General features: G+C 52.5%; 1 protein-coding gene across 2 annotated transcripts; it reads left to right on the top strand.

The window, feature by feature from the left end:
* Positions 1–1,378: 1,378 nt before the first annotated feature.
* On the top strand, positions 1,379–12,037 carry GDF10 (growth differentiation factor 10). 2 transcript variants are annotated; one of them, XM_012812653.1, is made up of 3 exons: positions 1,379–1,975; positions 9,151–10,076; positions 11,846–12,037. In XM_012812653.1, exons 1-3 carry the CDS (start codon positions 1,666–1,668, stop codon positions 12,035–12,037), a joined length of 1,428 nt encoding a protein of 475 aa, XP_012668107.1. In that variant the 5' UTR covers positions 1,379–1,665. The 2 variants fall into 2 exon arrangements, with proteins under 2 accessions (XP_012668107.1, XP_012668108.1); XM_012812654.1 differs by having other exon boundaries at positions 1,666–1,975; positions 9,148–10,076.
* The last annotated feature ends 511 nt before the right edge of the window (positions 12,038–12,548 follow it).

Raw genomic sequence — 12,548 nt, 5'->3', positions numbered from 1 at the left:
CCTTTCCTTCCCTTGCAAAAGTTCTTAAACTTTTGGGATTGGACCCCTTTTCAGTGTGGTTATGCCTGTAGATCCCTTGTCAAAAGAATGCTTTTAAATGTATAAAAGAAATGTGCAGGTTTACAAAATAAGCCAATTACATTAAAATATAGTTATTAAAATATTTTTTAAAACAACTTCACAACTCAGTAGCAAAATTTTTATTCATTCATTAACCAACTAGCAGCAGGCCTAACAATTACCATAATTTCAAATTAATGATGAGCAAAAATGATACTTTAAAAAATCTGCAGCAACTCTTGAGTGATACGAAAATATCTGTGGGTGGTGCCTACTGGTGACAAAGTCACTAACCCACTGTGGTTGGTTGCCTGAATGTATAATATCAAGAAATGCTAAGTTTCAGTTAGAATTACTGAAAACAAAGATGCAATTTTCCCCACGGAGTTCATAAAGCCCCTGAATTCTACCCATGAGGAAGAAGCTGTGTGCTAGAGTCAAGACAAAGTTCAGGACCTTCTGCCCCAGGGTTAAGCTGAGAGGCAGTAGCCAGGGACTCACTACACCCTCACGTCGCTGAGAACCCTTGGGAAAGCCACTGCTTTCTCTCCTCTTTCTCTGATGCTTTGGGAATGTTTTTAAAAGCAAATTGAAAGCATGTCATTTTTCTGCAATCCTGAAAGCTACAAGTCCAAAGACTAATAAGGACCTTTGATGTGTTTCTTCGACAACTGGAATCATTGTTGACAAATAAAGGGTCGGTTAATCAGCTAATTCTGAATTTAATCGGAATCTTGTTCCAGTTGCTTTGGGTTGCCTGAGCTTTGGGGTGAGAGCTTTTCTTTTCAGAGCCTGCTCAGGGAGGGTCCATGTTCCCCACACTCTTGTATTTTGGGCACACACTGGCTCAGAGGCAACGGGGCTCACACATATCCCCTCTCCAGTCCTCACCGGGGAGCTGTCATCTGGTAACCACATAGCCATCGCATACCATTGAAGGGGCAACACAGCAGGCAGGCCCCCCTCCAAAGGCCGCCCAGCCACCTCGCAGCCCAGGCCAGGCTACCGCGCCACACAGGAGCCGGCCACGGGGCTGGGGCTCCGACTCTCAGCAGGGGATCAGGGAGCGCGCTCGCCCACGCCCACGCCCCCCACACTCGCGGGCGCACACTCGGGCGCAATCCCCGGCGCGCGCACGCCGCCACACTCCGGCGCACGCACATCGCAGCCGGGCCGGGGACGGCCCTGTCGGCGGCAGCCCGGAGTGGTTGGTGTGCGCCGCGGGTACCTCCGAGGGCGCCGCCGGCCGCCCCGCCCCGCCCCGCCCCTCGAGCCCGCCGGCCCGGGCGCGCAGTGGGCTGCAAAGTTTCGCTGCGCGAGTCCGCCGAGGCAGCGCGCCGGCTCGGGCTCGGCTCGGCTCTGCGCGGCTCCGGACGGTCGTGACCGCTGGTCAGGGGCTCGGGCGGCCCCGACCGCCCGACTGACCGCGCGCCCAGCTGCCCGCCCTGCTCTGCCCCTGGCCCTGCGCGGATCCCGGTACCTAGCGCCCTCGGCTCCCTGAGCTCCCTGCGCGCCCTCCCGCCGCGGGGTCGAACCGCAGCCTCCGGTGCGCCCGCGCTCTCCCTTCTCCTCCTGGCTCCCGCCCTTCGCCGCCCTCTCCCCGCCATGGCTTGTGGCCCCGCTCGGACCAGCCCAGGGCCGGGGCTCCAGCTGCTCTTGCCGCTGCTTTTGCTGCTGCTCCGGGACGCTGACGGCAGCCACACAGCCCCTGCCTGGTCCGCACAGTCCGCAGCTGCCGACGGCCTCCTGAGGGACAAGCACTCCCAGCGGCCCTTGGGAGATGGGGCCGCCACGCTGGGCCCCGGCGCCCAGGACATGGTCGCTGTCCACATGATCAGGCTCTATGAGAAGTACAGCCGGCGGGGCGCGCGGCCGGGAGGGGGCAACACGGTCCGCAGCTTCCGGGCCAAGCTGGGTAAGTAGAGGTGCCCCAGGACCCCTTCTGCTTGTGCTCCCCCCTTCCTCACTTTCCCGACTTCCCCACCTCTGCACCTTTGCTTTCCTTCTTCCTCCTATTCGCCCCATCGTTCATTTTTTTCACTAACAATTCCCTGAGCTCTCTGTGCCAGGCCTTGAACCTCCGGTGAGGACAGCAAAGTAGCCCAGCCTGGCACAGAGTTCCTGTCCCTGGAGTGCTCCCACACTGGCTGAACTCAGACCACCCACATCCCATACAGAAGACTTTAAGCACAGAGACATGGGCTGGGGGAATACCTGTGTCATAGCGTCAGTTGTAATGGCACTTTGCAAATGAGGGCGGTATGGTGAGGGGGGTATAAGGCAGCCCTGATCGAAGTATGAGGCACTGAGCTCAGACAGGAAGCATGAACCTCTAGTGAGGAGCAGTTAGTGGTTTCCATGGCAGGAGAAACAATGGACTGAGAAGGCTCTTGGATGCCTGGGACTGAGGACTTACTTTCAGGTAGGGGCAACAAAGTGTTCAGGCTATAGGGCTTTGAGGCGGTGTCCAGAAGCTGGGCTGTGAGAGCACTCTGCCTCTCTCCTTGTCCTTGCCCCACCTTTCCACTTTCCTGGAAAGTGGCTGGAGCTCAGCAGAGGCCACTTGCAGAGGCCCTCCCTGCCCTTCCCGGAGAAGCTTCCAGGGTCTACCCTCAGTAGCCTGTCTGTCTTTGCAGCCTGTGCAGGTCCTGGGAAGGCAGATAGGAAGTGCAGCCTAGGCTGCAGGGATGATCGAAGACCCTGGTTGTCATAGTGACTACTCTTGGTGGCAGAACGCTGTTCCAGAAAATGTGGGTGGGGATCCCCTACAGCCCTGTGTCAGATGAGGCCATTCATTGGGGAAAAAAACCCTCTGCAGGCTTCCCTCCTGAGGAGGGGAACAAACCCAACTTTGGGTCCAGACAGCCTGGGGTCAGATTTATCACTTGCTGCTCACTATGTGACTTGGGGTAACATCTGTGTTCTCAAAACCAAGTATGAGTAGCTCAGCCTCCCTTAACTGTGGACGGGGGAGCACCTGCTATAAAAAAGCTTGTCCCTTATCCTGCACTGAGCAGACTCACTAGGTCAGTGTCCCTGGGCTCCAGGCCAATTGGGTATAACTCTTTTCTCCCTGGTATGTTTTATTCACCACCTGGGATTCATTTCTGGAACAACGTTATTAAATTAAGCCACTTAAGAATCCTCTGGCATTAGCATATCCCAGCGTAAATCACTAAAGCTATGTGGGCTTGAGCACATTCATCTATGAAATGGACAAGCCATGCCAGTACCTCTCCTGCAGGACAGCAGGAAAGGTGAAATGAGGTGGTATGTATAAGCTTGGAACCCAGCTCTGGCCAAATTAGGTAGGTGCTGGTGCATGTTATTCTCCTGGAAGTGCAGGCCGTTCCCAAGTTATGAATGAGATAGGTTCTGCAGGTTTGTTCTTAAGTTGTATCTGTATGTAAGTTGGAACAGGTACATTTACCTATTACCTGTAGTAGCCTTAGTTTGTAATTTCCAGTTGTACGTAAGTCGGATGTTTATAACTTGTGGCTGCCTATACAAAGCATTGTGCTAAGTACGCTGTGCTCTCATATGGGTTTAAACTTGACCTTGCTTATCCAATAACTCAACCTTGAATCCTTATAGTTAAGGAAGCAAGGCCAGCAAGGTCACTCCTCAAGCAAGGGGTGAGCATGCCCTTTGAGCCTGCCTACTTGCCACAGCTGGGCATAAAGGTGCATTTTCACAGAATGGGCAGTGCAAGTAATAATAGAGCATGGAATATTAACCTTTAAAAGGACCTGAAGACAGGACCTCAATCCAGCACTCCTAATTTTACAGATAAGGAAACTGAGGTAGACGGCAGCTTAAAATTAAGCTCAGTTCATTCAGTGTCGAGGGAATTTACCCTTAGGGCAGACTCAGAGATACTCTGCATTGATGCAGGCTTAATAGGGAACTTAGGGCATTTCAGGGGGCAATGAGGGGAGGGAGGAAAGGGGTGGCTGGTATAATAATAGTAAGAGTGAATAAATTGTTGACACTTATATGTGCCGGGAAAGGTTTAAGCACTTGACATATCTCAGTTCCCATTTTTAAAAATCCATAAGGAAGGGAGCATTAATAACCCCATTTTAGAAATAAAAAAAAAATTGAGTCACGGACGAGTTTAGTCCCTTGCCCAGATCACAGAATTGGGATTTGGAACTCACTGCAACTCAGAGCCATGCTTGGCAGCTGAGCTACACTACTTGGTGGCAGGCGAGTAACATAGTTGCTGTGCCCAGAGTGGCAGCCATGCATGCATGGGTTGCTTGGGATGAGGTGCTACTTCAGCAAGGCGGCGGAGGCCCACCACTGTGGAGCAGGCTGCTGCTGGAATGTTTCAGGACCAGTGCTGAAGCCTCCCACCTTGGTGCTTCAGCATGAGATGAGGGTCCTTGTCCAAACTCACACCTCCTCACAGACAGGCCACTTAATCAGGAAGCAGAGACATCTAAGGGCTAGCAAGGGGCTGGCTATGAAACAGCTTAAGTGAATCAAGCGAGGGGATGAAAAACTAACGTGCCTGGGCCTGTACTCTGTGCCAGGCCCAAACCTACCTTATTGCATTAATCTTCACCTTCTCAATGTACACACAAGGAAACTGATGTTTAGAGAGGTAAAGTATCTATATCACAGCACCCAGCCAGGAGCTAGTGATGCTGGGATTCATGCCCAAGTTTGCCTCAGGGTTCCAAAAGAGAGGGATTTGTCAGACAGCTCCAGACTGTACTAGAATTATGACTTTCTAGATTTGTCTGTTCCACCTTATCCCTCCCAGACCCTGGGCTTAGTTCTGATGGAGAGGTGAAGGGGGAGGATAGCAATGGCCCAGCAGACAGGAGGTGCTCACCACCTGTGGCAGGTGGTGCGTAGCCATGTGTAGAAGTGAAGCAGTTGCACTATGTTGTGCTGAAAGGCAAGAAGTAGAGATGGACAAGTAGCTGGGAGGCAGCCAGGCCATCAGGAGCCGGCCATGAGAATTGTGAGTCTGCCTGTAGATAATGGGGCAATATACAGCATGCATGCATGAGAGAGAGATAGGATAGGATAGGGATAAAAAGAGGAAAGGGAGACTGGGAGATATGTATATTTCCAGTGTTCTTACTCTCATAGGATCAAATTTTTAACGTGTGGGTGTTCCCATTTAAGATTACTGTTTACATTACTTGTCCTGAACTGTTAAGCCTCTTAAGCCATTTGCAGTTTGCCTGTGGAAACTGCTTCCTCATTATTGAGGCCCTTGTCTTTTCCCTCCTGATCTGCAGAGGTTCTTCACATAGTAAAGGTGAAGGTCAAAACCCCTGCTTCTAATAGATGATCTGCACATGTGTGTGGTAAAGGTGGCAGAATTCTGGGACCACTGCTGTGGTTGAGCCTAGGCCCTGAACGCAGAGATAGGGTCAGGTGGGGACATCATGTTCAGGGTGGTTGTGTAGACACAGGACACAGAGCCAATAAGGACTAGAGACTGGTTAGATTTATAAGGAGAGGAAGGTGAGGGAGAGCAAAGGATTCTCAGACTTCTGCTGGAGGGGCAGCAAAGCCTCTGACTGGGTAAGAGTCAGGGGACAGGTGTGGTGCCTTGAGGGTAGCTATGGCTCCTGAGGCCACATGCACATGGCCAGCTGCTCTAAGCTCCTGCTGGCTGCCAGTCACCTTGCTGTGAGTGAGCTCTGCAGAACTGACCTCACAACAACTTTAGAAGTATATACTCTGCCCAATTTATAGATGAGGAAATAGGCACCAGGCAATTTCATGACTTGCCTGTTAACTAGTAAGCAGGGCAAATAGGAGTTAAACCCTGTCCTTGAAGCCTGCATGAAAATGGATGTTCAATGCATGTTAGTTCCCTGGTGTTTTCTGCAGCATCACTGGCTGGCCCACCTCTTCCTTCCTCCAGCTTCTGCTGGTGCTTCCATCTTCAGCCCAGTGCTCTCTCTCCTATCAACTTGATGGCTGTTTCAGGGACAATGGATGAAGGGACATGTCTCCAAATGGCTTGGAATCTCCTTGTATAGGGCCCAGCAACTTTCTTTGGCTGTTTTGGCCTGAGATTTTGCCAGCAGGGAGCCTGGAGGGACCACTCTGCCAGGTGGCCCCTCCCTAGAAAGGAGGCTGAGTGCTCAGCAAAGTGGACCTGCTCTTGGTTGAGAATTTCCAAGATCCATAGAGAGATCAACTTGTCTAAATGAAGTCAGTCTTTTCCTTCTTAAGTGAGTCAGAATAGGGCAGCACCTGTGGCTCAAAAGAGTAGGGCACCGGCCCCATATACTGGAGGTGGTGGATTCAAACCCAGCCCCAGCCAAAAACTGCAAAAAAAAAAAAAAAGAGAGAGAGAGAGTCAGAACATCCAAATAATGAATCCTGTTTGAAATGTATGTTGCAGTGCATAGCACATGATCTTTGTCCTTTTGCTCTTAGGCAAATTGTGTCTATATCCTAGCATGTGGGCTAGAGCCGGACACACCGACTCTGCCCCCTGGCTCCACCCCTTGCCAGCTGTGTGACTTGAGACAAGTTATATACCCTGTCTGGAGCTTCAGCTCTTCATCCACAGAAAAAAATGCTCAAAGAACATCAGCACTGGTCCAGGCACATATGCTACAGAATACTGCAATTAGTTCTGTTCTGAGGAACAATATTATTCCTATTTAAATATGAAAAACCAAGTTTCCAGGGGAAGTCACTGGCTAAAGATCCTGCTGCCCAGTGTCCTCAGTTGGATTTGAGTCACCAGCTGTTTCTTTCTGAAGAATAAGGCTTTCTGGACTTTTGAAGGATGTGGTTATTGCCCTGTAGGGCAGCAGGCCAGGAACATCCCCCACCTCAATGTGGTAACCAAAGCAACAGACCCCATCCTTCCATTATCCCCGCTTGCTCAGGGTTTACAACAAGAACCCCAACATTAAGCATGTATCTTTGAGCACCAGTTGTCACCCAGACCTTCTGCTTCGGTCTAAGAATGCATCAGTGAACAAAACTGGGACACCCCTGTCCTCTTGGAGTTTATGCTCTGGGGGAAGATGAGCAATAAACAAGTAAATCTACGTCAGGATTCAAGAGGTGCCATGAAGGCAAATGAAGCAGGGGGTGAGAGGTGGGGCTGCTCTCCAGCCGCAAGAGCCAAGCAACCATTGATGGACATCCTTGTGCAGAAGCACGGAAGGCCGAGTGGTACCAGAGGGGGAGCCCTGTGAAGGCAGACTGAACAGTGAGACAAAGCCCTGGAACAGAAGCCACATAGCAGGAGGACATGAAGGCTGGTGTGACAAGACAGAGGCACGGAGGCTGGTTTTATTTGGGGACTGTGGAAGACTCTTAAGTTGGGTGAACCATGGTTGAATGCACCCCCCCATGGAGGTCCTCACTTGGACAGTGCTTTGTAAGACTGTGTCATGAGGGGATACCACACCAGTGCCAGGCTGCCTCCCCACTAGGCAAAGCTCCCCCGGCACACCTACTACCCCCTTGCCATGATCCTGGTGAGCCCAACCATTAGCCCAGAGTAGGAGTTTTGCAAATATGTTTTGGGAAAAGGGAGAAAGGGAAGGAAGGAAGAAGGGAAAAGAGGGCAAATTAAAAGAAAAAAAGGGGAAAGAAAGGAAGAAAAGAGAGAAGGAAGGGAGGGAGTAGAGGAGAGAAACCTTCCCCATGAGATAGAAGCCATCTGGCACCAGCACAATGCCACTACATGGGAAACAGGGACTTCTCTCTGAGGCTTCTCTTTTGTTGTGGCCTGGGCTCTTCTAAACCAAGAGACTTCAGGTTGACGCCCTGAAATGTCCAAAGAGGGCTAACACTGTCTCCTCATGCATTGGGGTTGGGGATGACCCATGTGGACCCTACATGGTCTTCCAGGGGGAGGTCCTTCCAGTGCAGGGCACCTAAGAAGGGATTCCCTGGCCAGAGGTGTCCAAGCCAGAGCAAGGTAGACCTCCTTTTGCATGACCTTAGGGTTCAGAATCTGTTAGCAGAACAAATGTGGAGTCAAAACTGGAACCAGATAAAAGAAAAATGAATCTGCCATGTAAGCTGGGTTACAGCTCAGATATTTGGATGGGTGAGTGAGTGGAAGGCACCCAAGTTGGTACAGGAAGAGCTTTCTCTGCCAGCCAAAGTTCTTCAGGTACAAGAGGCAAGGAAGCACACCTGGGGGCACCTCCTTTGTGCCTGGCACTTTATGTATGCAACCCTTCAAGCAGCTGCACCAGCACCTTCAAGCAATCATGTGAGATAGAGTCTGTTGTCCCTGTGAAGCAGATAAGGAAAGCAAGGCTCAGAGCATGGTGCAATCCCACTGGGACCCGGGAGCTTGGTTCCTAAGGTGTCTTCTAGATCTGGGGGTGAGGGCTGCACTGTCAATGAACTTTCATTCTACCCACAGGTCAACCCGGATGCTGCAGATACACAGCCACAGCCACCGGAGTGAGCTGTCAGCTGCCAGGGCTTCCCAAACTTCCCTGATGGCTAGAATCCCTGGGGTTCTGGTTAAAATATGGGGTCCAACAAGCCTGAGTGCCCACCCTGCTGCTGCTTTTCTTTTTTTCTTTTTATTTATTTTTTTATTCTTTGAGACAGAGTGTCACTTTACCGCCCTGGGTAGAGTGCTGTGATGTCACAGCTCACAGCAACCTCCAGCTCTTGAGTTTAGGTGATTCTCTTACCTCAGTCTACCGAGTAGCTGGGACTACAGGCCCCGACCACAACACCCGGCTATGTTGCTGTTTGGCCCAGGCCGGGTTTGAACCGACACCCTCGGCATGTGAGGCCAGTGCCCTACTCACTGAGTCACAGGCACTGTCCCTCCCCGCCCCCTGCTTTTCCTTTACTTCTCCCCATCTCCCTCCTCTTCCTCCTCCATTTTTGCCATTGAGAAATTGGCAGTCCCCAACCTCTCTGACCTCACTCAGTTCCTCATCAGTTCATCCAGGATTGCAAAGGGCGCCCTCGTCAGCTTTATGTGAGGATTGCAGGGGTTGACGAGAAAAAAGGCAGGAGGTGCTCCTGGAAGGCTTTGAGTCAGTGGGAGGCCCCGCACGAGCACGGGCCCCCTGGGCGAGAACCTAACCCATTGTGATCTTCCTTTCTACACAGAAGTGGTCAACCAGAAGGCTGTGTATTTCTTCAACCTGACTTCTATGCAGGACTCGGAAATGATTCTTACAGCAACCTTCCACTTCTACTCGGAGCCACTAAGGTGGCCCAGAGCACGTGAAATGCTGTGCAAGCCACGAGCCAAGAATGCCTCGTGCCGCCTGCTGTCCCCGGGCCCACCCGTGCGCCAGCACCTGCTGTTCCGCAGCTTGTCACAGAACACCGCCACACAAGGGCTGCTCCGCGGGGCCATGGCCGTGGCGCCACCACCGCGCGCCCTGTGGCAGGCCAAGGACATCTCCCACATCGTCAAGGCAGCCCGCAGGGATGGGGAGCTGCTCCTCTCTGCCCAGCTGGATTCTGAGGAGAGGGACCCGGGGGTGCCCAGTTCCAGCCCCCATGCGCCCTACATCCTCATCTACGCCAACGATCTGGCCATCTCAGAGCCCAACAGCGTGGCGGTGACACTGCAGAGATACGACCCCTTCCCGGCTGGAGACCCCGAGCCCCGCGCAGCCCCCAACATCTCGGCAGACCCCCGTGTGCGCCGGGCAGCACAGGCCACTGGCCCCCTCCAGGACAACGAGCTGCCGGGGCTGGACGAGAGGCCAGCGCATGCCCCCCATGTACAGCACTACCACAAACACGAGCTGTGGCCCAGCCCCTTCCGGGCGCTGAAGCCCCGGCCTGGCCGCAAAGACCGCAGAAGGAAGGACCAGGACATGTTCATGGCCTCCTCGCAGGTGCTGGACTTCGACGAGAAGACGATGCAGAAAGCCCGGAGGAAGCAGTGGGATGAGCCCAGGGTGTGCTCCCGGAGGTACCTGAAGGTGGACTTCGCGGACATCGGCTGGAACGAGTGGATCATCTCACCCAAATCCTTTGATGCCTACTACTGCGCTGGTGCCTGCGAGTTCCCCATGCCCAAGGTAGGGTGTGCGTGGGTGTGTATGAGAGGCACCTCTGTGCCCTATCTGTGTTCTAACTCCCAGGTCCTCTGCTATTGGCAGGTCCCTCTGCCGGTGAGACCTGTTTCCTTGTCTGCAAAATGAGAATAACAACACTGCCCTTCCATCCCAGGCAGAGAACAAAAACCAAGTGGCTGCCCGTTGGGTAGATAAAGCCCAAAGATATGTTGGGTTTGGCTGTGCTTTAGGCCTCCACCTTTTTAGGGGAGCTATCCTACATAGCTTAGCAACTCAACAGAGGTTGGATAGAAGCTGCCCCCTGTAGATGAGGCAAGTCCTAGAAGCTCCATCCTGACCGAAACTGTCTTGACTCTTCCTGGTGTGGAGAGCCTCAGTGGCTCTCTGGCTATGGGCTTCCTCCTCCCTGCAGCTCAGGGCAGGAACCCACAGAGCAACCAGCTGTCTCTCACTATGTACAGCTGCCTGCAGGGGGCACAGCAGTGAACTGTTTTTTCCATCACGCTGGTCCCGGCTTTCAGATTCTCACCCTTGGGGGGGTGGGGGCATGCCATATCCATCCATCTCCCTGGGGTGACTTGGCACTGAGGTGAGGTGGCACCCCCAGATGTCAGTCCTCAGTACTCAGTGCACGGTTTGCCTCCTGCTTAGTTAATTCCACTGAACCCAGGTCATGCCTTCCCCTCCAAGAAAGGAAGTCAGTGCATAAACCTTATCTGAACATATATAAATCAGCCATCTGGGAAAGTCCAGGCCTAGACATGGAGCTGCATTAACCTGTTTGGGAATTAAGAGGCTTCTTCTCAAATCTGTGCATGTGCAAGAGAGGAGAAGGGAGGTGCCTGACAGAGATTCAGGGTCTGCTGGAAGGGCCTCCCCCTGGCCTGGGCCGATGCAATACCGGAACTGTAGGCTTGCAGCTGGCTGACCCAGCACTTACCTTATCAGCACGTCTGGCTGCCTCCCCACCTTCTAGGACACCAGCCAGAACAAGTGCAAATGTCCCCTCCCTTCTCTCCTTCCCAACACATGAGGGCTTTCCCATCAAATGTACTACATGGAACACTGTGGCTGGTGATGAGCTGAAGTGTGGTTCACCTTGTCAGAGGTGGGCATGGTTTCCAAGCCAGGCCACTTTCTAACCTGAGGGGTCTTGATCAAGTTGCTTAGTCATTTTAAGCTTCAGTGTCTTCACCAGTAAAACACAGGTAATACCCACCTCATAAAACTGATAAGACGACAGAGTGAGCTGATCCACGTAAAGCAGCACACAGGGTGTGTCAGTTCCCAGCCCAGCACACTGGCGTGCACACACCAGGCTTCCCCTTCAGTGACAGGAGCATGATCACATAGGAAGAATTCCTAGACTCCTCAAACTGTGAGATCTGGGCCACCCTGTGGCCTTAGGCAGCACTGGCTGGGCACCTCCCCCACTTGTCTTCCAGCTCTTTCCCAGTTTCTGCCCAGTTCCTGCTGGTCCTTAGGGATGTGTGACACTCAAGCGCCCCCAAGTGGTCATTGCTATGTAGGGGATGTGACATCCCTCAGGGAGGCCAGACCTGCAGGAGGCCTTTGGTGACTTTTGGTGGGGGGCTGGGTCTTGTAGACCGCAGAGGAAATGTGTGCCCAGCCCTAGAATTTTACCCTTTATTCTAGGTTGGTGCCTTTTCTGTAGTCTCAGCCAAGGAGCAGCGGCAGTGCTGCATGGTCTGCAGCGGTGGGTGGATGAGGGCAAAACACTGAGATGACCCTGTTCCTTTCCTGCCTTGCAGATCGTTCGCCCATCCAACCACGCCACTATCCAGAGTATTGTCAGGGCCGTGGGCATTGTCCCTGGGATCCCAGAGCCCTGCTGTGTCCCTGACAAGATGAACTCCCTTGGGGTCCTTTTCCTGGATGAGAACCGGAATGTGGTTCTGAAGGTATACCCCAACATGTCTGTGGAAACCTGTGCCTGCCGGTAGGACAGCTCCAGGGTAGAAAGAAGCTTCTTCCCCACCCCAGCAGATTTTCATTCTCCGAGCCTTCTGGGGCCAGGACTTGACCAGGGGTGCAGCTGCAGACACAGGGCCCTAGAGATTACAGGCAATGCTGCTGGGGCCCAGGAAGATCTGTCCACCAGAATTTCATTCTGGGATCTTTCAGGAATCTGGGAATTAGCCCTGGCCTGAAGGTTGCCTTTCATTTATACCCACAATACCCACTGTTCTCAAGACCTGAAAGCAGAACGTGTCCACAGGGTTGGCTTGATGTGATATCATCTCATAACCAAGGAAGAAGACTATGCAAATGTTAAGGCATGCATTCCTTCACATGGAAAGGACCTCTGTTTAAATGTTCAGTTTAAAACACTTTGGGCCACATAGTTATCCTTGAAAACTGGATTATAATGGTATTAATGGGTGTTTTCTCTCAAACTCCACTGAAAAAGCTTTTATACATACAGTATGCACATATAACCAGTGTTGGTTTCTT

The sequence above is a fragment of the Otolemur garnettii genome, unplaced genomic scaffold (assembly GCF_000181295.1).
Source record: "Otolemur garnettii isolate 467f Iridium unplaced genomic scaffold, OtoGar3 scaffold00217, whole genome shotgun sequence".
Classification (NCBI taxonomy): domain Eukaryota; kingdom Metazoa; phylum Chordata; class Mammalia; order Primates; family Galagidae; genus Otolemur; species Otolemur garnettii.
Note: the sequence above shows the minus strand (reverse complement) of the source record. Positions and strands in the feature narration are given on the sequence as shown.